General features: G+C 42.0%; 1 protein-coding gene across 10 annotated transcripts in view; it reads left to right on the forward strand.

Annotated features, from left to right (window-relative positions):
• RNF111 (ring finger protein 111) overlaps nt 1–22,157 on the forward strand; it is an 82,756-nt gene that overhangs the window by 57,227 nt on the left and 3,372 nt on the right. For 4 of the 10 annotated variants that reach the window (XM_025189955.2, XM_075897333.1, XM_075897332.1 and 1 more), the window contains 5 exons: nt 897–1,023; nt 18,877–18,969; nt 19,854–19,949; nt 20,083–20,178; nt 21,782–21,909. In XM_025189955.2, coding sequence (XP_025045740.1) covers nt 897–1,023; nt 18,877–18,969; nt 19,854–19,949; nt 20,083–20,178; nt 21,782–21,909 — 540 coding nt within the window. Of the gene's footprint in view, nt 1–896; nt 1,024–9,877; nt 10,045–18,876; nt 18,970–19,853; nt 19,950–20,082; nt 20,179–21,781; nt 21,910–22,157 lie in introns of those variants that run through there. The other 6 variants (XR_012895795.1, XM_025189969.2, XM_006112449.4 and 3 more) reach the window with 6 other exon arrangements.

Here is a 22,157-nt window from a genome sequence, read left to right on the forward strand (position 1 = left end):
TATTCAGGATAAAATGTGTTCAGATGGATAGCTCTGTAAAATGCCATTTTTTGCTATTAGCCAATTTAAATGTTTCCAATTTGTTTTTATAAATGCTAGCAAATATTTACCATTTTAAGTGCTTATACAGTTGTACTGTTTTGGTGCCAGTTATTCCAAGTAATACGAGTTCAAAACTCACATGTAGTGTCAAAAAACATTTTCTACAGAAAACATTCTTTTGAATTTTCAAGTGCAGACATTTTGAGCTTTTAAGTTCAAAGACAATCTCTTACCTGTATTTGAATTTTTAATTTAAAACTTGAATCTGACACACAGTAAAACAGACTTTAACTTAACTTTTAACTTCTGAACTTAGTCTACTCAAACTACCCAAACCTGGAACTTGGTAATTGGTTTTTCTGTTTTGGTGTTACATGAATTTTCCTCCTAGGAACCTGTGGTTTACAGTGGCTAGATAGCTCTGAGAATTAGAACTTTACTACCTTGATGTAAGATAATGGCTCAAGTCCATTGTGCTACTTCCTGTAACCACAATGTTTTGATGAACTGAAGAGGGCATATTTTATGAAAACCTAGGATTCCAAATCCAAAATAGTTGTACATCACAACAATGATTTCTAAGTCAAGTCTGTACTAGTATTTTATAATTTTATTTTTACTGATTTATTTATTTTTTTAATTCAGTTGCTTAGTCACAACACATTAATTGAATCGACAGTGGGATTACAGAACTGATTTAATGGAAAATATTTATTTAAAAATAATTTGTATTTTATATAAAATGCCTTTTGTGTATGTGTTTAGAAGCCATGATATAAATTTCCAAAGCAGTAGAGATACAGCTAGAGGGCAAAAATAACTAGATTAAAATGTTAATTTTGCTTATGTGGCAGGGAACTGGGAATCGAAGCTGGAGTGGCTGCAGCTACATATCCACCAGGCCCATTGCACCCTCACTTGGCACACTACCATGCACCGCCTCGACTTCATCACTTGCAAATAGGTGCTCTTCCTTTAATGGTAAGGAGATAATTTGTAGAAACTCATATGGTAGTTCATCATTACCTGTGACTTGAATTTCCTCCTCTTTTGTGCAAGGTTTGTTGTATTTAAATTGGATATGTATAGAATATTGCAAATAGTGGGTCAACTGAACAAATGAAGAAAAATCTATTCCATTAACGTATGATTGTTATTAGATGAGAAGCTAGAACAGACTCATATTGACTAAAATGCATTTAGGACAGCAACATTTCTAACTTCAGCCTTGTAAATATAAGACATCTGAATGAAATTGTCTCTTGGATAATAATGCATTGACCCTCTGCATCTGATTTAAAAGTTCAGATCTTCTTGTAACTGATCAGAGTGCTAAACTTTCTAAACAGCATATGAGAATTAGTACGCATGCTTCTATTATAGTTAAACCTTAGCTCTTCTTAGAGTAGTGTCCCGTTGGACACTCCACTGGTCTGCTGATTGGGGACCTTTTAGTATCAGTCCACCCCACCTATGCATGCACTGCTCCTCATCTGCCAGAAGGCTATTTTCTTTGCTTTCTTTACACTTTATTTTGGCCTGTTAAAAGAGAAAAGTAGTCAGTCTTTCGTGGGCCCTTTCCCATGGATAAGGGTATGCCCTTCAAAAAGCGCCTCAGTTGTAAGGAATCTATTGTGCACTTGTACAGCAAATGGCCTCAATCATGATGAGGGACGATAGTGTTCCAATCAACCTATCATTCAGTGAAAGTGCAAACAACTCTTTCTGTAGATTCCTGTGTGAGGAAGGGTACTGTCTATTGACTTTGTTTCTTATCTGCTTCGTTTTAACTACCCAATTTTCAGGTACTCGCTGATTCCCAGTTCTGCCTTCCTGGTTTTCCCTTTGATATTTTCATGCCCTCTGCTCCTTTTTTCCTGCCCCCTCCTTGTTTTTTCTTCCTTTTCCCCTTTCTCCCTTGTTTATTTTGGGAATGCATATCCTAAACTCAAAACTCCAGTTATCTGAAGAAGTGGGCTGTGCCCACAAAAGCTCATGATACCATCTACATGTTTTGTTAGTCTATAAAATGCTACCAGACCATTTATTGTTTTTTAAGTTTGTCCTGTACAGACTCTAACTCTGCTATCCCCTGAAGCATCTTAAAAAAAAAAAAGTCTGTGAATCCCCATAGCAAGCCTCAGTCAAGCTGAAAATGATCCCTGGCTTGGTTGGTACCATCTGTACTGAATCTGGTACCTAGGGCGCACACAATATTAAACTAAGAGGGCAAGTCAGAATGCCTACAGACTTAATGGAAACCGACAAAGAGGCATTGGTACCACAGGAATGTGAGAAACAGAGATGATGCTACACGGAAGGTTTTGTTGGTATGGTTGTCAACATTAGTACTGTCAATTAATATACCCTACTGTCAGGTCTGTGTTTCTGACACTGGTTCTTCTCTGCTCAGTTCTAGGGTCCTAGTACTGTGTTCACCCAGAGCCATTGGCTTGCCAACAACCTGCTATGCACCACCCTTTTTATTGTTAGAGTTAGAAAGTAGCCAAGAGGACCTACCTTCCCAATGCTCTTCTTACCCGCCATACAGAGCCCAGTTTCATTATGGATCTGGGCATGCCAGCTTTCTGACCCATAGCCTCCCTGGTTTGGACCGGTGCCAGCCAATCACTGGTACACTTTCTATCATAATGGCCATGCTTGCAGGTTCAAAGGCAATAGACCCTCATCTCTACTAATATGGCCTACCAGCAGCCAAGAAAGTACCCTCCTTCAGCTGCTGCCTTGAGGGCCTCAATTTGCTGAGCAGGGAAGGGAGGAATTGGAGGCTAAAGTTGAGGGAGGACACTCTTCCACCCTCCTTCTCATCCCTGTTACCAGATGACACAATACCCCTTCTGCCATCAATGGACAACTGTACACAGTTCCAGGACTTGGCACAAAGAGCGGCAGAATCACTCCATATCCCTTAGCTAGAGGTGTCTGAGTCAGATCACAAACAAATGGACATTCTGCATTCTTTCACCTTCTTCAGAGTGGGGCTTTCTGTTAATGAGGCTCTACTGGGTTCTGCCCACCCCCATGTGTCTCCCACCAACTCGTATTAAGGCAGATAAGCAAGGAACATGGAATTCCTGTTCACACCTGACTCTCAATTTGATTAGTGTGGGTGCAATTAATTCTCAAAGTCACCAACACCACTTCCACTCCTTATGACTGAGATTGGAAGCATCTGAACTTGTTTGGCAAGAAGGCCTATTCCTTCTGGGCTAAATGAGACTATCAAACCCGTATGAAACTTAGTTCTTTTAATGAACTACTCCTCTATTCTCACAAGGACCAATTTAAATCCTTGATTAAGAAGGGGAAAACTGATGGCAGAAACTCTTCGGTCTGCACTTGATGTAGCTGATACAGGGGCACATTTTATTTCAACTGCCATTGTGATGAGATGAGCCTCATGGCTTCATCTCTCCAGCTTTTCCAAGGAGGTCCAAACAAGATTGATGTTGCCTTCCACAGATTAAGATTCAACAGCCACTCTTTGACCCCCTCAGGATCTATACACCTGAGTACAAAAGAAAGTACAGCCACCTTCAAGTCTTGCTCATAATATTCATTTCAATACTCATTCTAGTATCTGTTTATATACTCAGAGGTTGTATGAATTTCAGAGAAAAATGCCCAGGTTCCACAGATCAAAAATGTTGGCATCTCAGCAAACTTCCTTTTAGATCTCCACCAGAGAGAGATTTTGATGGGTTTGTCAAAGTGCTTCTAGAAAATCCTCATTTCATGCTGGAAAACCCACCCATCCCTTTCAAGGTTATTTGACACTGTTGCAAGTACCTGGAAACATGCAATACCCAACAAATTAGTGTTGGAGAAAATCCAAGAAAGAAACCTACATCTATTTCTCTCTTCCTTGTAAAACCCCATTTTCTTTTTCCTTTTCCTGCTTTGGAGAGCCTGCTATGTCAGGAGTTAAACACTTCAGTGTTAGAGCCACAGATCCAGTGCCCGCACATCTAAGGGACAGAGACTTCTTCTCTTGTTACTTCCTGAAGAAAAAGAGGGACTGGAGACTCCATGCTGGATCTCAGAGCACTCAACAAGTTTATCACTGCTCAGAAGTTAAAGATGGTCATATTATCCATGATCATTCCAATGTTACAAAAAGAAGACTGGTTCTTACTTCAGAGATTCTTATTTTTCACATCTCAATTGTACCTAGGCCAGTTAGGTTCATAATCTGTGAAGAGCACTGTTAATATGAGATACTCCCTTTTGACTTGTGATTGCCCCCAATGGTAGCCTCCAAGGTCCTCTTGGTAGTGGCATCCCACTTACATGCTCAGAACTTATGATTTATCCTTACTTGGGTGACTGCCTTATCAGGGCTTAGTCTTTTGTAGAGCCCCAGTGAGTCACTCAGTCCACACTGGACCTGTTTTTAGAATCTGGGCCTACCGAGCAATGAATGAAAATCAACATGAACACTGGTACAAAGCAGCTGACTTTGACTCCATTTGGGCAAAAGTACTCCTACCATCATAGATTTCTCAGTCTCTCCTTATTGGTAGAGGCAGAACAATCCAGACCCCAGATTTTGGCCAAACATTGCCTCCAGCTCCTGGGATAAATGACTTCAGTCACATTGGTTATTGTTTCTGCAGACTACACATGAGATGTCTCCAGGCATGGTTTGGTTCGGTTTACAGGGTAGAGATAACATACATGACTATCAGTGCCCACCAGGGTCAAGAAATCCTTGGACTGCTGGAGGATACAGTAAATGTCCATATAGCAGGAGTTCTCAAACTTGTGATACTGCAACCCCCCTCTCAGTTGTTTGCGATTTCCCTCTCTGTTGCTCGCAACCCCCCAAGGGGTCAGGACCCACAGTTTGAGAAACTCTACTGTATAGGATACATTTGTTCAGCCTTGCCCATATCTACTGATGACTAATGCATTCCTCAGAGGATGGGGGTGGGGGGATGCATCTCAGTGGTTGCACAATGCCACGCAGATGTCTCCAGCTGAGAGACGCCTCCATATTAACCTGCTCAAATGCAGGGGTCAGAAACAGGCATGCTTACTTTCCTCCCACTGATGAAAGACATGCTCACAAGGGTCATAATGGATAATAAGGACTCCATGTATTACATAAATGATCAGGAAGGCCCCAAGTCTTACTCCTTCTTCTTCATAGAAGCACTCTTAAGACTGTGGACCTAGTACATTTTCTTAAAATATCTTAATATCAGCAGCCTACTTATCGGGAATACACAACACAGCAGTCTCAACTGTAAATTCCCACATGATCACTAATGTGGGAGAGATCTGATAGTACTCCATGACATATTTTGACAGTGGAAGACATCCACTGGGGAGCTATTCATTTACCAGAACAAAAAATCTCGATAGAGGACAACACCATGAGAGAGGCTCTCTTTAAATGACACCCTTTCTCCTGTTCCACTTAATATTGAAAGTCCTGCTTAAAGTGAAAACAGAGAGCAAACATTATACTGTTTGCTCTCACATGGCTCAGACAAATGTGGTACCCTTACCTATCACAGCTGGCACTGTATCCACCAGTGATTCTTCCAGTCACTCCTTACCTTCTGTTGCAGAACAAGAAATGTGCATTCCATCCCAACCTGCAGATTCTGCAGCTCTCAAAGCCTGGCTTTCTTGGTTCCAGCACATACTGACTCTGAGGAGGTAGAGTAGCTATTGTTATTCCATAGTAGAAAAGGAGCTACCGTATATACTCAAGTATAAGCCGACCCGAATATAAGCCGAGGCACCTAATTTTACCACAAAGAACTGGGAAAAAGTATTGACTCGAGTATAAGCCTAGGGTAGGAAATGAGGCAGCTACTGGTAAATGTAAAAAATGAAGATAGATACCAATAAAATTACATGAATATTTATTTCAAAGAAAAACAATAACTTAGCTCTGTAAGTGGAAAAGGGGGTCAACAAAAACAATATGGTATCAAAAATACCGTAACTTTAAAAGTACAACAACCTTAGCTCAATCAGCAACCAAGCTAACACACAAGAGCTAAAATCCTTCAAAACTGGAGTTCTCCTCCTCATCATCTGTATGCCCAAACAGAGCTTCAGCTGGTGTGAGGTTATCAGCATAGACATTGTCATCATCACTGACAAACTATTATGGAGTAGTTTTTTAAGAAAGCATATTGGAATGTATTTAACTCACTTAGAAGCAGTCCCAGCTCTACGAACATCAAAATGCAGTATGTAGAAAAAGTTGAAAGAAAAATATAGTAAATCTGCCCTCTTCCACAACAAGTAAAAATAGCACCTAATGTAGCATCTTTGCCAATCTACAGCAGCTATTCAAGTACATGAAAGTTTAAGTAAAATACTTCCAACTTAATCTTAGAAATGTTTTATACCCTTTTAATATATCATTTTTTAAAAAGTTCCTATAAAGCTACATGTGGCATTTCATTTCTTTTCACAAATTTTAGGAACTGAACTGAGCACTTTTAATATGCTCTGGATTATAAATTCTCTTTAAAAGTTTATTGTGAATTACTGGCAAAACCAATTGTCATTCAACTGGTATATAAACGAGACCCAAGAGTATAATGAATTTCTATCTACAACATTTAGTCAAATCCACCAGGGAAGGGCAGTAATTTCTTTTAAAGTAGAACCCTTTAATTGTTCCTACGTACCTTCCAATATTCAGTTGTATTAAATACATTTCTTCAGACAATTGTCCTAGTATTCAGTCTTTCTTGTGTTTAGTGCACTAACAATCTGGCGTAAGTTACTGTACTAATATGAAACTATTCAGCAGTTTGACAGATTAAATATTTTTAATAAAACAGTACAGGCAGTCCCCGGGTTACTGTACAAGATAGGGAGTGTAGGTTTGTTCTTAAGTTGAATCTGTATGTAAGTCGGAACTGGCGTCCAGATTCAGCCGCTGCTGAAACTGACCGCCAGTTCTGACTTACATACAGAATCAACTTAAGAACCCCAGGCGTCCCCAAGTCAGCTGCTGCTGAAACTGATCAGCAGCTGATTCCAGGAAGCCCGGGGCAGAGCAACTCTGCCTCGGGCTTCCTGTAGTCAGCGCTGGTCAGTTTCAGCAGAAGCTGACTTGGGGACGCCTGGGGCAGAGCAGCTGGGGTGCTGCTGGGTTGCTCCAGTAGCACCGCTCCTGGGTGCTACTGGACCAACCTAGCAGCACCCCATCTGCTCTGCCCCAGGCGTCCTGATTCAGCCGCTGCTGAAACTGACCAGCAGCGGCTGAATCAGGACCTGGGGCAGAGCAGCTGGGGTGCTGCCGGGTTGGTCCAGTAGTGCCCAGAGCTGGCGCTGCAGGACCAATCGGCAGCCCCTCAGCTGCTCTGCCCCAGAGTCCAAAAGAAAAGCCTGGTCTGCTGGGGGGGGGGAGCACACTAGCTGCGCCCCCCCCTCCCCAGCAGACCAGAGACACGGGGCGCAGAGGCGAGGGACCCCGCCGCGGCTGCGGCTTCAGTCCGGGAGCCTGTGGTCTGCTGGGGAAGGTCCCCAGCAGACCACAGGCTCCCGGACTGAAGCGGCAGCCGCGGGGGGGTCCCTCGCCTCTGAGGCTTTGCCAGAGCAAAGCCTCAGAGGCGCGGGGAACCGCCGCGGCTGCCACTTCAATCTGGGTGCCTGTGGTCTGCTGGGGACCGTCCCCAGCAGACCACAGGCTCCCGGACTGAAGCCACAGCCATGGGGGGGTCCCGCGCCTCTGAGGCTTTGCCAGAGCAAAGCCTCAGAGGCGCGGGGAACCGCCGCTGCTGCCGCTTCAATCCGGGTGCCTGTGGTCTGCTGGGGACCGTCCCCAGCAGACCACAGGCTCCCGGACTGAAGCCGCAGCCGCGGGGGGTCCCGCGCCTCTGAGGCTTTGCTCTGGCAAAGCCTCAGAAGCGCGGGAACCCGCCCGGTGCCCCTGGTCTGCTGGAGACGGTCTCCAGCAGACCAGGGGCACCGGAGCAGCTTACGGGCGCGCTGAGCCCGCCCGAGACGCTGTTCTCGAGACGCTGACTCGAGTATAAGCCGAGGGGGGCATTATTCAGCACAAAAAAATGTGCTGAAAAACTCGGCTTATACTCGAGTATATACGGTACTTGCTCTGCCTAGCTGCAGAAATTGAAGTTTCCAGCTCTGGTGCCATCCCGAATCTATCCATCCTGACTGTGATTCTAGAGGACCTGTTGACTCTCAAGAAATGAGGACCTTTTTATTAGTGCGCTAAAGGTTCATCTAGAAGCAATTGACACCTTCCACCATCAGGTTGAAGGATATTCAATCTTCTCTCTCATGATTATGGAGAAATTTCTCAAAGGCATAGCAAATCTCTTCCAGATTTCTCATGTCTCGATGTAATTGCAACCTAATATGACAAGATCTGACTGGGCTTCTACTGGAATCTGTGGTCACTTGTTGATTAAGTTACTTTTCCATGAAGAAACACCACCTCATTGCTAGCACCTCCCTCAGAAGGATTGGGGCAGTAGCGGCTCTGAAAACACATCACCTTTTCTCTGTGTTCTTCCCTGATGACAAGGTTCTGATTATACCACATCCAAAGTTCCTACCCAAGGTGACTTCTGCATTTCACATAAATCATATACAGTATTCAGCTTTCAGCCTTTTATCCAAAACCTCAGGAGGATAATAGTGAAGCCTTCTTCAGTACGCTCAACTTTAGGAAAGTGTTGGCCTTCTAACTTGGACAGGACAAGAGAGTTCAGAAAAATCTGACACTTACTCTTCATTGTAGATAGGACAAAAGTACAGTGATTTCTGCTCACAGTCCAACACTCACTTCAGGAAATTTATTACCTCACAATTGGTAACAGAGTTTAACACCCCCATCTTTAGTACATGTGCATTCTACAAGGTCAGTCTTCTTATTCATTGCCTTCGCCAAAGGTTTCCTTGTATCAGAAATCTGCAGAGCAGCTAGCTGATATTTGCACACACCTTTTGCAGAACACTGTCATCCAAGGGATTCTGATGCAGATGCCAAATTTGGTGCTACAGTACTATCATCCATATCAGACTTGACTCTCTGAAGTTCCAACCTCTAGTGATGAACAGTGCTTGGGTGTTACCTACAGTGGAGCATCCATAGGGGCACTACTCGAAGTTGTTACTTGCCTTGTACAGTAATGATTCTTTGAGATTGTGTCCCCCTATGAGTGCTCTGTGACCTACCCTACTCCTCACTACACTGGAGTTTATACTAATTATCTCTGTTAAACAAAAGGAAAAACTATGTAGCACTCTAAAGACTAACAAGATGGTTTAATAGGTGATGAGCTTTCGTGGACCAGACCCACTTCCTCAGATACCATCTTGTTAGTCTTTAAAGTGCTACATAGTCTCATCTTGCTAAAATAAAAGGAAAAACTAACACAGCTATCTCTCTTACTAATTCTCTCTGTGGTAGGGAACTGAGGGATTACCTGTACATGCATAACAACGGCCATACTGGGTCAGACCAAAGGTCTATCCAGCCCAGTAACCTGTCTTCCAGCAATGGCCAATTCCAAATGTCCCAGAGGGAGTGAACAGAACAGGAAATCATCAAGCAGTCCCTCTCCTGTCACCCATTCCCAGCCTCTGACAGAGGCTCGGGACACCATTCCTACTCATCTTGGCTAATAGTAATTGATGGACCTAACCTTCATGAATGTATCTAGTTGTTTTTTGAATCTTTTTAAAGTCTTGTTAAAGTTCACAACAGCCTCTGGCAATGAATTCCACAGGTTGACTGTGCGCTGCATGAAGAAAAACTTCCTTTTGTTTGTGTTAAACCTGCTACCTATTAATTTCATTTTTTGTCCCCTAGCTTTTATGTTATATGAGTTAGCTTTGTGGCAGCAGGGGAGCAGCATGTGCACAGGTGGGACAGACTGCTACCAAAGTTCTCTGATCAGCAGCAAAGGGACACAGACACACCTAGAGGAGAACAGCCGTAGGGAGACATATCTCAGTGAACCATTGTTACTGCACAAGGCGAGTAACTTCATTTAGCTATACAATAGTTCAAAATAACTTTGTACATCACATGAACCATTTCTTGTGAAGAGGCATAATTAAAATGAAGCTGTATACAGCACATAATTTCTGTTTCATAAGAACAGTGTCATGGGGAGGTAAAAATACTGATATTGGAAAATTCCCTTGGTTTGCTACATTAAAACATCTATTACTTATTTAATTGATTTTATTATTTTTTAAAACATATTTCGTAGGCACTCTTGCTGTAAGTTTAAATATAAAATCTGTGAGTGAGCAGAGAGCTTGAAATTTTTTAGAATAATAGTTTTTCCCTTTTATAATTTGTTCTTACATTGCTTTAAGGTTATGCTAGTTAGTTAACCTGGTAAATGAGTACTTAAACTGTAACTGTAAAAAGCGCTGCATGTGGCTCACAAGTTATGTTGTAGTCATTCCTGATTTACACACATCCTAATTCTTAATCAGTGAATTTTAAATTAGGCTAATGATCTTCAGTACAAAAAACAATTGTTTTCCTCGTTCTTTTATACCAGATTATAGGTAACCTATATGAATAACATCAGTTACTTTCAATGCATAAATTGCTAATGTACATCTCTACTGTAATAGTTCAGTTACCTATACAGGCATCAAAAGGAAAGATTCAGGTTCTTCATGCATCTTTGTTCCAGTCTGACTTACAAGAGTACCGTGGGGGGGGGAGAGGGAAGTCTGGCAAAGTTTTTGAGACTCATCCTAACCTGTTAGAATTCTAGAGACCCTCAGTTTTTCATCACATGCTGTATAGGGCATATAATCTTAACAAATGTTATAAATTAATTTTGTTCATTATTCACTTACGTAAGTGAGACGACATAGGTCTGTAGCTCTAGCTAAAATTTTGCATTAGCTAATATTTACCACCACTTCTAGCAGCACCCTATAAATCTTACACTACAGTTTCCACTCCTTGGGCTTGTGAAAAAGGCCTGCTAAAGCTACAAAGAAAGGATGCAAGACATTTCTCCACAGAGTTGACCGTTCATATGTGGAAACAGTTAAAAGAACAAGAGCCATAGTTTAATTACAGGGACGTCTGTGTAGGTTCTATTCCCTAATTTATGGGGGTTGAAGGATTTAGTAAGTAATAATAGATGTTGTTTGTATTTTGTGAGTGCTGCAAGTTTTGTTTCTGCAATCCCTCTGTTTACTGTGAGGCCTCTGAGCGGGAGACAGTAGTAGTTTGGGCTGCAGTGCCAGGAGAATTCTGACAACAGTTAACTCCAAAACATTCATTGGGTCCAGGTGATGTAGTCTGTCTCTAATCTATATTGGGTTTTGGATGAGGGCCGAAATGCTAGTGCAGTCAAAAATAGAGCTATAGTAGTTGGTGCTGAAGGCTACGTCAACACTACCATTGCCTTTTGGTGACAAAACAGTGATGCGTACACATTACAATGTGACTTTTGTTGGGGAAAAGACATAGCTTGAGCAACGAAAAATTGCTTCCCCTGTTGTCTTTCCCCCTGCTAGACACTGCTGTTGGTCTTGTAGACAGAACTTGCTTTTTCAGTATCCCACAATGCCTGCCCTGATCTGCTCAGTGTTTTGATCTCTGTTGCCCTGCAGGCATGCATCTCTCCTCTTTCAAAGCCCCAGGAACTGACAGCGGAATGAGCTTCTCCTAAAATGTCAGCTATTTTCTGTCTCTCTCTTCCCCCTCTCCCTTCCCCCCCACCCCCATGAGGCGAAAATACCAGACACCTGGCAATCCTATGACACACTCGGCAACTGGGCCCGACCCAGCACAAGTAGCACACTGAGGGTATGTCTACACTGCCACCCTAATTCGAACTAGGGTGGCTAATGTAGGCGTTCGAAGTTGCAAATGAAGCCCGGGATTTAAATATCCCGGGCTTCATTTGCATCTTGCTGGGCACCGCCATTTTTAAATCCCCCTTAGTGCGGACTCCGTGCCCGCGGCTACATGCAGCACGGAGTAGGTAGTTCAAATTAGGCTCTCTAATTCGAACTACTGGTACACCTTGTTCCTGCTGCCAATTCCCCCTTCCAGTGGAGCTCTCCTGCAGATACTGTGTTCCTCAGGACAGGGTTCTTCCCACCCTAGAAACACACAGACACTCTCACCCACTACAGAGCATGTCTGAGAGGACTGGGTAATCCGCACTCACAAGCTGACCCCTCATATGTCCCTGGACTCAGCAGGCTGGGTTTCACAGCAATGCCACACTGCACCCTCATGTGCCTTTGGACTCAGTGGGCTGGATTGAGCAGCACTTTAAGCGGCCATCCTCATATGCCCCCAGGTTCAGCACCTCCCTATCCCCACTTTCACAGCACAATCATTTGCTGGTAAAACACACAATGAGCAAACCGCACAGGATTTTGGGCACTACAGGGATCTAGAGCTTGGGTACAAAAACTGTTGTTGCAGAGTGAATGGGGAAGTGGAATGAGCGAGAGAGAGGGGAAAAGAGAGAGAAATAACCAGTTTAACAATGAAAGTTATTTATTTCTGGGTAGTGAATATAAGCGTGTGTGTGTAACTTGAAACGGATTACAAATGTTAGGGCTAGCTAACCATATAACAGTTTACATAGGGCAGGGTCAGCAGAGAGGGAGAGGGTGACTCATTCACTCACTGGACCTTGCACTGATTGGGGGTCAAGAGGGCAGGAGATGAGATGAGCCCCCCAGCACGATCAGACAGGAGATGAAAAAGTCTCAGTGGAACAGATGCAGTTTAAATCCAGGTATCAGAACAGTTTTTCTTGGGAAAGGGTAGGAGTTTTTATAGGGATAGGACAATAGTTTGAGGCAAACATAGGATTTGTTTATGGGTAAACAAAGGTGAGACCATAGAGACTGATCACACCTGGTTATTGGTGATGTTCCTTGAATGAGCTCACAATGCAGCTAGTCAGTTTCAGTATTTTGGATAAGATCCATTACTAGAATTGGTCTGATAATGAGTAATTTGGGTATGATCAGGCCTGGGTGCATTAGCATCTGAAGCAGAGATTTCGCATCAGGCAGTGCTTCTCTGCTTTCTGTGTCCCATAGTTCAGTGCGGTTCCTGCTTTGGAAGAGCAGTTCTCCATTCTGTGCGCTAATGGAGATGTGTCTCTGTTCTGTCTTCAGTGTAGATGAGGCTGGGGTGTTTCCTTAATTTGTCTGGAAGAGTTTAGATTTCTTCCCCTGCCTTTTCATTCCTTCGTTCGTGATTCAAGTACGGGGGGGGGGGGGGGGGGGATTGTTTTCCATGAGAATCATTCCCTGGCTCCCCAAGGGCACAGGGCTGACAGGTGGCCATGCTCTGGTTCCCCAAGAAAACAGAGGTGGTGGGTAACAAAGTGGGAGTCTATATAGGAAGGGTGGGCTCCACCTAAACCAAAATGAAACCAGATTTATGGCACTAAACATTAAAAAGGTTATAGAGCAGTTTTTTAACTAAGGGCTGGGGGAAAGCAGATGGGTGCAGAACAGCACGTGGCTTGGACAGAGACCTCTTAGGGGAGGGTCTGTTAATAGAGATTCTCTATGTTCTAGTAAGGAGGAGAGAGGATGAAGATGATAAAATATGGGTAAGATGAGAAACAATCAGATGAAAAACAGTTGAACATATCAGGAAAAAGCAGACAGATAAATAGTGACAAATTTTTAAAAGTACTTTTTAAAAGTCTAAATAATAAGATGGGTGAACTAGAGTGCTTTGCATTAAAGGAGGATATTGATATAATAGGCATCACAGAAACTTGGTGGAATGAGGACAGTCTTTGGGACAAAGTCATACCAGGGTACAAAATGTATTGGAAAGGCAGAACAGGCTGTGATGGTGGGGAAGTGGCACTATGCGTAAAAGAAAATGTAGAATCAAATGAAGTAAAACTCTTAAATGAACCAAAATATTCCAAAGAATCTCTGTGGATGGTAATTCCATGCTTTAATGATAAGAATATAGTGGTAGGGATATATTTCTGACCACCTGATCAAGATATAGTGACTATGAAATGCTAAGGGAGATAGAGGCTATCAAAACAAAAAAATCAATAATAATGGGTGAAGCAAAATACAGGACTATGTAGCACTTTAAAGACTAACAAGATGGTTTATTGGATGATGAGCTTTCGTGGGCCAGACCCACTTCCTCAGATCAAATAGTGGAAGAAAATAGTCACAACCACATATACCAAAGGATACAGTTTAAAAAAAAAAGAACACATATGAAAAGGACAAATCAAATTTCAGAGCAGAAGGGGGATGCAGGGAGGGGAGGGAAGGTAAATGTCTGTGAGCTAATGATATTACAGGTGGTAATTGGGGAAGCTATCTTTGTAATGGTTAAGATAACTAGAGTCTTTGAGACTCCCGCGCAAAGTATCGAATTTTAGCATGAATAACAGTTCAGAGGATTCCCTTTCAAGTGCAGTTTTAAAAGGCTTTTGATGCAGGTAATTAAGTCGTTGAGACAATGTCCTTTCTGGTTGAAATGGCAAGAAACTGTTTTTTCTTTGTGATCCTGTCTGATAGCTGTTTTGTGGGCATTGATCATTTGGCGAAGTGTCTGAGACGTTTGTCCAATGTACATAGCGGACGGACACTTTCGGCACATGATAGCATACATTATATTTCTGGATGCACAGGAATATGTGTTCTTGATCTTATAACTCACTTGGTTAGGTCCAATAATGGTGTCAGCAGAGTGAATATGTGGACAAAGTTGGCAACGGGGTTTGTTGCAAGGGAAGGTACCAGGGTTGGTATTAGTGTGGTATGTCCTGTGGTTGTTGATAAGAATCATCTTGAGGTTAGGTGGTTGTCTATAGGAGACTATGGGTCTGTCTCCCAGAGCCTCTCGGAGTTTGGTATCCTGTTCCAGTATAGGCTGTAGTTTATTGATAATGTGTTGGACAGGTTTAAGTTGGGAGTTGTAGGTGATGACAAGTGGTGTTCTATTGTTGGTTTTCTTGGGTCTTTCTTGAAGTAGATGGTTTTCTTGGGTCTGTCTTGAAGTAGATGGTTTCTAGGTATTCTAGGTTTCTAGATATTAGCATACTTTATGGCTGACCTAGAACAACATTTCCTCAACTCCCATCCCCTTTTACCCCTTCTCTACTGTGAAGGGGTAAAAGTCTGTGCGGATACAAAATTAGCATGCAGATGCAGATACTGGTGGATATATAATGGATATCTGCAGATTTGCAGGGCTTTTCCTGTAAGATGAAGCGGAATAATGCAGTTTCAGTGGATCACTAGGGATATAAAATCCCATTTCATTGGCTAACCAGTTAAACATATTTGTTTAACCGGTTAACTCATTAAAGGGGGGGAAGAGAAACAGAGGAGGAGGGATTCCAGCCCAACTGGAGCAGTGCCCCCACCTGTGTCAAGGTCTGGAGCAGCCCCTCTGCCACAGGAAGGGGCTGCACTGGCAGGGCTGGCGCGCAGCCTGCATCTGCAGCGGAACCCCCCCTGTGGGGCTGGAACAGCCCCCTCCCCTCAGCAGGAAGAGAGCTGCTCCAGCCTCAGTTGGTTACCCTGCTCAGTAAGGGTGAGGCCTATTGGTTAACAGGTTAAACCTTCACATCCCTACAGATAACCAGTATCTGTTGTCTTTCCAGATAATTCCCCACAGACATTCCTAGCACCCAACTTCCCCCTTAAGTAACAGCCAAACTATTTATATTGTCATGTTCAAACTGTCAGATCTGTGAGGGGAATGTATGCATGGCTCTCTTCTTGTGAGCAGGAGAAATGGATCAGGTCTGCAGGTAGATGTATGCACATTGAACTAATGTAGCTTTATACTGACAATCATACCAAGTTATATTTACTGGTAGGTAATCTTTGTGAACAATCCATCACAAATGTTGTATAACAATGGGGCTGTGTACGTTTGAACTGATCTACACTAGTCAGACCTCCTACTCTTGGGTTATATTAAGAACTGCAGATGGGGATATGCATGTGTTTATCTTTGTATTTGTTTTCAAATACAAAGCTAGATAAATTCATGGAGGTTAGGTCCATAAAAGGCTATTAGCCAAGACGTAGGAATGGTGTCCCTGGCTTCTCTTTGTCAGAGGCTGGAGATGGATGGCACGAGACAAATTGCTTGATCAGTGTCTTCGGTCCACCCCCTCCGGGGCACCTGGCGCTGGCCACTGTTGGCAGACAGGCTACTGGGCTAGATGGACCTTTGGTCTGACCCAGTACCACCGTTCTTATGTTCTTATGTCAAATATCTGCTAGTTGGAGATTCCTGTTCAGTTTCATATTTACAGAGAAATCTCCTCCTATGCAGCGCTTTCCTGGAAACCTGGTCCTGGGATTCTTGTCATATTTTCATTGTTTATAGTAAATAATACAGTGTACCATTTTAAGAGTGTGAATGAATGTGTGTTTTGCATTGGCAACAACTATCTCATTACTTGATAAGCACACTGTAAAATATTTGAACAAAATTTCTTACAGCGAACTGGCACAAATAAAATCATTGGTGCTACTGCCAAAGTAATATTAAATTAAATATCGGAAGGATATCTACATTGGCAGTCCTATCCATAGGACCCTACCTAATTCATGGCCCATTTTGGTCAGTTTCACAGTCATAGGATTTTAAAAATAGTGTAGTTCATTATTTCAGCCATTTAAATCTGAAATGTCATGGTGTTGTAATTGTCGGGTTCCTCACCCAAAAAGGAGTTGTGGGGATCAAAAGGTTATTGAATGGCTGTTGCGGTACCACAATCCTTACTTCTGCATTGCTGCTGGTGGCAACTCTGCTTTCAGAGTTGGGCAGCTGGAGTGTGGAGTCTGCTGAATTTGAGCCCAGCTATGAATGTAGAACTGGGCCCTCAGGTTAGCAACCATCACTCTCCAGCCAACAATCTCTAATGGCAGCAGCACATAAGTAAGGGTGGCATGGCATGGCATTGTCGCCCTTAATTCTGCACAGTTCTGACAGGGCACTGCTTTCAAAGCTGGGTGGCAGGCCAACAGCTGCCTCTCTCCAGATTCCCATTTCTGAAGATAGCACAGAAGTAAGAGTGTGATTTCCCCCTGAAATAACCTTGCAAGCCCTCTGCAATTCCCTTGAGGCTCAGGACTTACATGAGAAAACTCTGGTCTCCCTTGTGAAATTGGTATAGTACAGGGTAAAAGTACACAAAAGATCAAATTTCACAGGGGGAGACCAGATTTCACGGTCCATGATATGTTATTCATAGTCTTGAATTTAGTAGAGCCCTACCTAACCATAAAGTTTTTCTTTATGCAGTTCATAGAACAAAATATTTTGAATCATTGTGGATAGAAAGAGGCAGTTTACTGATTTGTCATGGCATATTATCCATGCCAAAACTATCTTAAAGGTGAAGAAGCTGCTTTGTTCCACTTAGTTGGTTACATAGTTTACAAGTTTGAACAGAATTGATAGTGAAATATTAGTTAAACCTTGCTTGAATATACATCTCTCAAGTCAGGAAATGGAAGTGTTCAGCACAGAAGTGGAAGTTTAAATTCCCCTTGATATCGTGTTGTGCTTTGATATGCTGAAGGCATCCTGGGACGTAGCATTCAGAGCCATTCCTTACAGCAGTCTGGAAGGTGCTAGCTGGCTTTTGGAAATACTGCTTTCCTTCTGTAATTTCTGTTCTTACTCCTCAAGATCTGTAGGTGGATATTGCGCATTTGGGGGTTTAACGCACTTTTTAAAGCAAAATGAAAGATTTGTATTTTATTTTATTGATTAATTAATTAATTAGTAATAAGCCATAACAAGAGAAGATTTTATATGGAGGGTTAGGGATGTGCTTTCACAATAAGGTCAGGACAGTTACTTAGCCACAGTACAGTAGTATTTAAGGAGACCAATTGGATTAGTCCCCATTGTGCTAGGTGCTGTATTAATGTTGTTAAAATTTCTGCTCCAAAGAGTTCACAATTTAGGTTGTTAGAGTTGCATTTTAAAGGGTTACCTAAACTTTGGGTGTGTTATATTGGATTTGTCTGTCAATTTTAGGTATGCAAAAACTTATTAGGTTTAAGCTTCCTGCTAAGCTGTGTAGCAGCACGGCCCCACAGCTGCTTACTGAGCCTCACCCAGCTAGGGCCTCAGGGCTCAACACATGGAGCTGCCTACTTGAGGGAGGGGCACTTCTCCCTCAGCTACAGGAGCAGTTCCTGGCTGAGGACAGAGCATGGAGTCTCTTCCAGCACCCTTCCTAATGGCCTCAGCAGGGAGTGGAGCCCTGAAGCCCTGGCTGGACAAGGTTCATTAAGCAGCTGAGGGGCTGTGCTACTACGCAGCTTAGAGGGAATCTTGGTTAGGTTGCTTGGATGAGATAAGAATGTTGACCATTGTTATGGACTGAGTGTGTATCTTGATTATCATGTAATATCAAAAGTTTAATGTTTGAGCAGGTTTGATAGTGGTTTCATACATCAGCTTGAGGCTTTAGGTTTACCAAAATTTGAAAATGTTTGTGTTTATACAGCTCAAGTTGAGATTGTGTGAGAGAAGGGTTGAGTTTTAAAATATTTGAAACATTATACAGAAAGTGGAGAACCGTAATAGAAGAGCATCTCGCCTCCCGGAAGGGTTCTTGCTTTTGGTTATATTAGAAAGCGCTAAAATAAGGAAACTCAGTGTGGTGTGTTAGTACTTATTAGTTGGAATTGTATGTGCTAGTTCAAGTTGAGCAGCATAAATGATGAGACAGAGTGACGTCAATAAAAGCAAAAGGATCTTGTATTTTGCAACATGAACAGTAAAATACTGAAACTGTTCTGAATAGGTTTAACTTACGTCTGCTATTTGAATAGGTTCCAGACATGGCGGGCTACCCTCACATCCGTTACATTTCATCGGGATTGGATGGAACGTCATTCAGAGGCCCTTTCAGGGGCAATTTTGAGGTTTGTAATAGAATAAACATAGATCTGTGTGTTGAGGGGAGGGTGTGCTGCAGGATTAGCCCTGCATATGGATGTAAAAGAAATAAATGTATAGAAAACGCCCTTAATTTTTAGAATGAATGACTTTTGGATGTTATCACAGTCTAGGAGCAGAATGGATACTAAAAGTAAGTGAATTGTATCTGAAAAAAGTTAGTCAATAAAAGATGCCCTTTTCCTGGACAAGTTAGCAGTAGGTGGCCGACACTGCATCTAGCCGTTACAATAAATAAGATGTCATACTTTCCAAGACAGTGGTGAAAGGAACTGGTGCCTCTAAACAACTGAGATCCACCTCATGAGAGTGAAACTTGGCAACGTTGACAGTGCTGTCTTCAATTTATCATGTAGTACAGGAATGGAAACTGTAAATATGTTATCAGATGCAGAGAGTTAATGAACTAGTCCACTGGGGGGGAAAACCCTTCATTGAGAGCTTATGGTTCTGATAAATTTCAAGCCTCAATAACTGTTAGAAAGCAAATATATTTGCATACCACTTTAATTACATTCTCCTCCCTAGAGACATGAGAATTCATGAACATATTAATCAGTCATTTCCAGATTATAAAAACAGTTCCCAGTTCTTGTAAGCGTAAAACAATATTTTCCTATCTCTTAGAGCATCAAAAAGTGTTGTCTATCTTTTTCCAGAAAACCCCAACTTCTCCTGCACATCATAGATTTAATTGTAACGCTGCCATTCTCAGGTAAATTGTCTGAGAATGAATAAATGGGAAAACAAGGGTGTTGTCTAGTGTGTCATTCTGCGGATAGAATAACACTAACAACCATATAGCTACTGATATGTCACAGTTCTTACCATGGTTGTCACTTGACTTCAGGAGCTGATCCACTTGGAAGAGCGATTAGGCAATGTTAATCGTGGAGCCTCCCAGGGAACTATTGAAAGGTGCACGTATCCACACAAATACAAAAAGGTGAGGATTTCTCTATATTTGTATATTTACATTTGCAGATATATTAAATATTACCACTAGTAGTGTTACTGGTTCACATTCACAGCTGTTCAATTTCAAAAGTACTTGTCTTCTATATATTTCTAATCTAAAGGCTTGTAAGAAAAATTATCTCCAAATTGCTGCTATTGTGAAAATGACAGCCAGATGTTGTACCTTTGTTATGGACTTTTCTCCACTCCAGATTTTGGTTAGCATCTGAATGAATAGCAAGTATAATTTAATTAAATTGTTAAATTAATTTTTCTTTTAATATTCATGCCATATTCCTCAGAATAAAAAAAACCTGAATATATGGGGGGTGCTTGCTTTTTTTAAAGAAAAAAATATTAATCCAGGTAATGAAAAGGCAACTCATAAATATGATCATCCATATGAACAAAAGTTGTCCTTTATTTGCATATAGAGCAAGGAATATTCCATTCATCACTATAGGTATTAAAAATGTAAGAAATTAAGAAAGAGTGCACTGCTATGTTATGTGGAACATAACACAAATTTCAAGAAAAAAAACGTATCTTTCACGTACACCTTTTAGTCCAATTGCAACCCTTTGGCTATATGAGCTAAAATTCTGAAGGCAAACTAGATGGATTTGTAGTCAAATTCGTACTCTTTAAAACTTCCAGTGTATTGTATTTCAATTAAATCAGTCCTGTGTGACATTAGATTCGAAGTATTCGACCGGGACCCCAGAACTATGTAGACTGCCCTCCTCCCAGTTCTTTCCTCCCGCCACATCTCCTGTCCACTTCTAGCAGTACAATATTCCTTTGGTTTTTATTTTCAATTAATTTTACTCTGCTTCTAAATTTTACAGTCTGCTGCTGACTTTTGTACTGACAAAGTAACTTTGGTTGTAAGGGGAAAAGGCTGAAGTCTTAAGCAGCTTAGTAGGGAACATTTTGTCCTTTTTACATCCAGACAAGTGTTTGAGGCAAAGGGGGAAGAGATCTTTTGTTTGGCCGTGTAGATGCGCCACATTTTGGAAGAGCTTCTTTCGACTGAAAAGTGGAAAAAGATTTGTAAATTGCAGTTCACAGTTTGTGAATTTTTTCTAGCTTATCTTTGTAGTCTACATGTAGCCCCAGAGATAAAAGTATCTTAACTTCACAGACCCAAGTATCTTTCAGTCCTTATTAATCCTTGATGCTCTTGTGTCTCTACTGGGGTTGCCAGATGGTTTAACAAAAAATACCGAACACCCCTCTTTCTCCCCCCCCCCCCCCAAAAAAAAAACCCACCGAGGAAAAAATTCTGTTGGGGGGGGGGGGGGGGGGAAGGGGGTGAGGAGAGACCAAAGTTGTTGAGCGAAAGGAAAAAAGGACCCCAAACCCCTGAGAGTTGTTAAGCAAATAAATAAAGAAATGCTTTTGAAGCTTTTTGGCCCTAACAGGCTGCTGATGGCCGCCCGCCATCTTGCCTCCCTGCACTGGGCCGGACAGCTCCCCTGCAGAACCCGGTAAGCACCCGGGATTTTTGCCTCCTAAACAGGAAAATATCAGAAAATACCAGACATTTTAGGTGGCCGGTATTTTCTGCATTTTTTTTACCAGACAGGAGGTGAAAATACCGGACTGTCCAGTTCAATACCAGACACCTGGCAACCCTAATCTCTACTCACTTTTATATTTTAATCTTTGATATCTAGTTGGTAGAAGAAAGCAAGTTGAAGATTTACATTTTTTTAAGTAAAATTTAATTTGTCAGATGTTTTCCTAGAAATGAAATGCTGAATATGTATAAAAACAGATTTTACACAGTTTGTCAATAATGTCATCTCTACTAATAAGGTAACAACTGATTGGTTCTCACAGAGGAAACTGCACTGCAAACAAGATGGGGAAGAAGGAACAGAGGAAGACACAGAGGAAAAGTGTACCATTTGTTTGTCTATTTTAGAGGAAGGTGAAGATGTCAGGTAAATAAATACCTAATAATAAAATCTAGTGTTAGAATACCTTTGGATAATATTGACTTTTGGAACAACAAATAAAAATTATAATATGGAAAGTGTTTAGGTGCCATTGGCATGTCAGATCTTATATCCTCTCTCCACCAATAGCCAGTGCTGTTAGTCCTCTAGACCAGAGGTAGGTAACCTAAGGCTTGCCTGGATCTTGCCCTGAGGCTCAGGCCTTCCCCTCAGCATTGGGGAGCCTGTGCTGG

This window comes from Pelodiscus sinensis, chromosome 14 (assembly GCF_049634645.1).
Source record: "Pelodiscus sinensis isolate JC-2024 chromosome 14, ASM4963464v1, whole genome shotgun sequence".
NCBI classification, from domain to species: Eukaryota; Metazoa; Chordata; order Testudines; family Trionychidae; genus Pelodiscus; species Pelodiscus sinensis.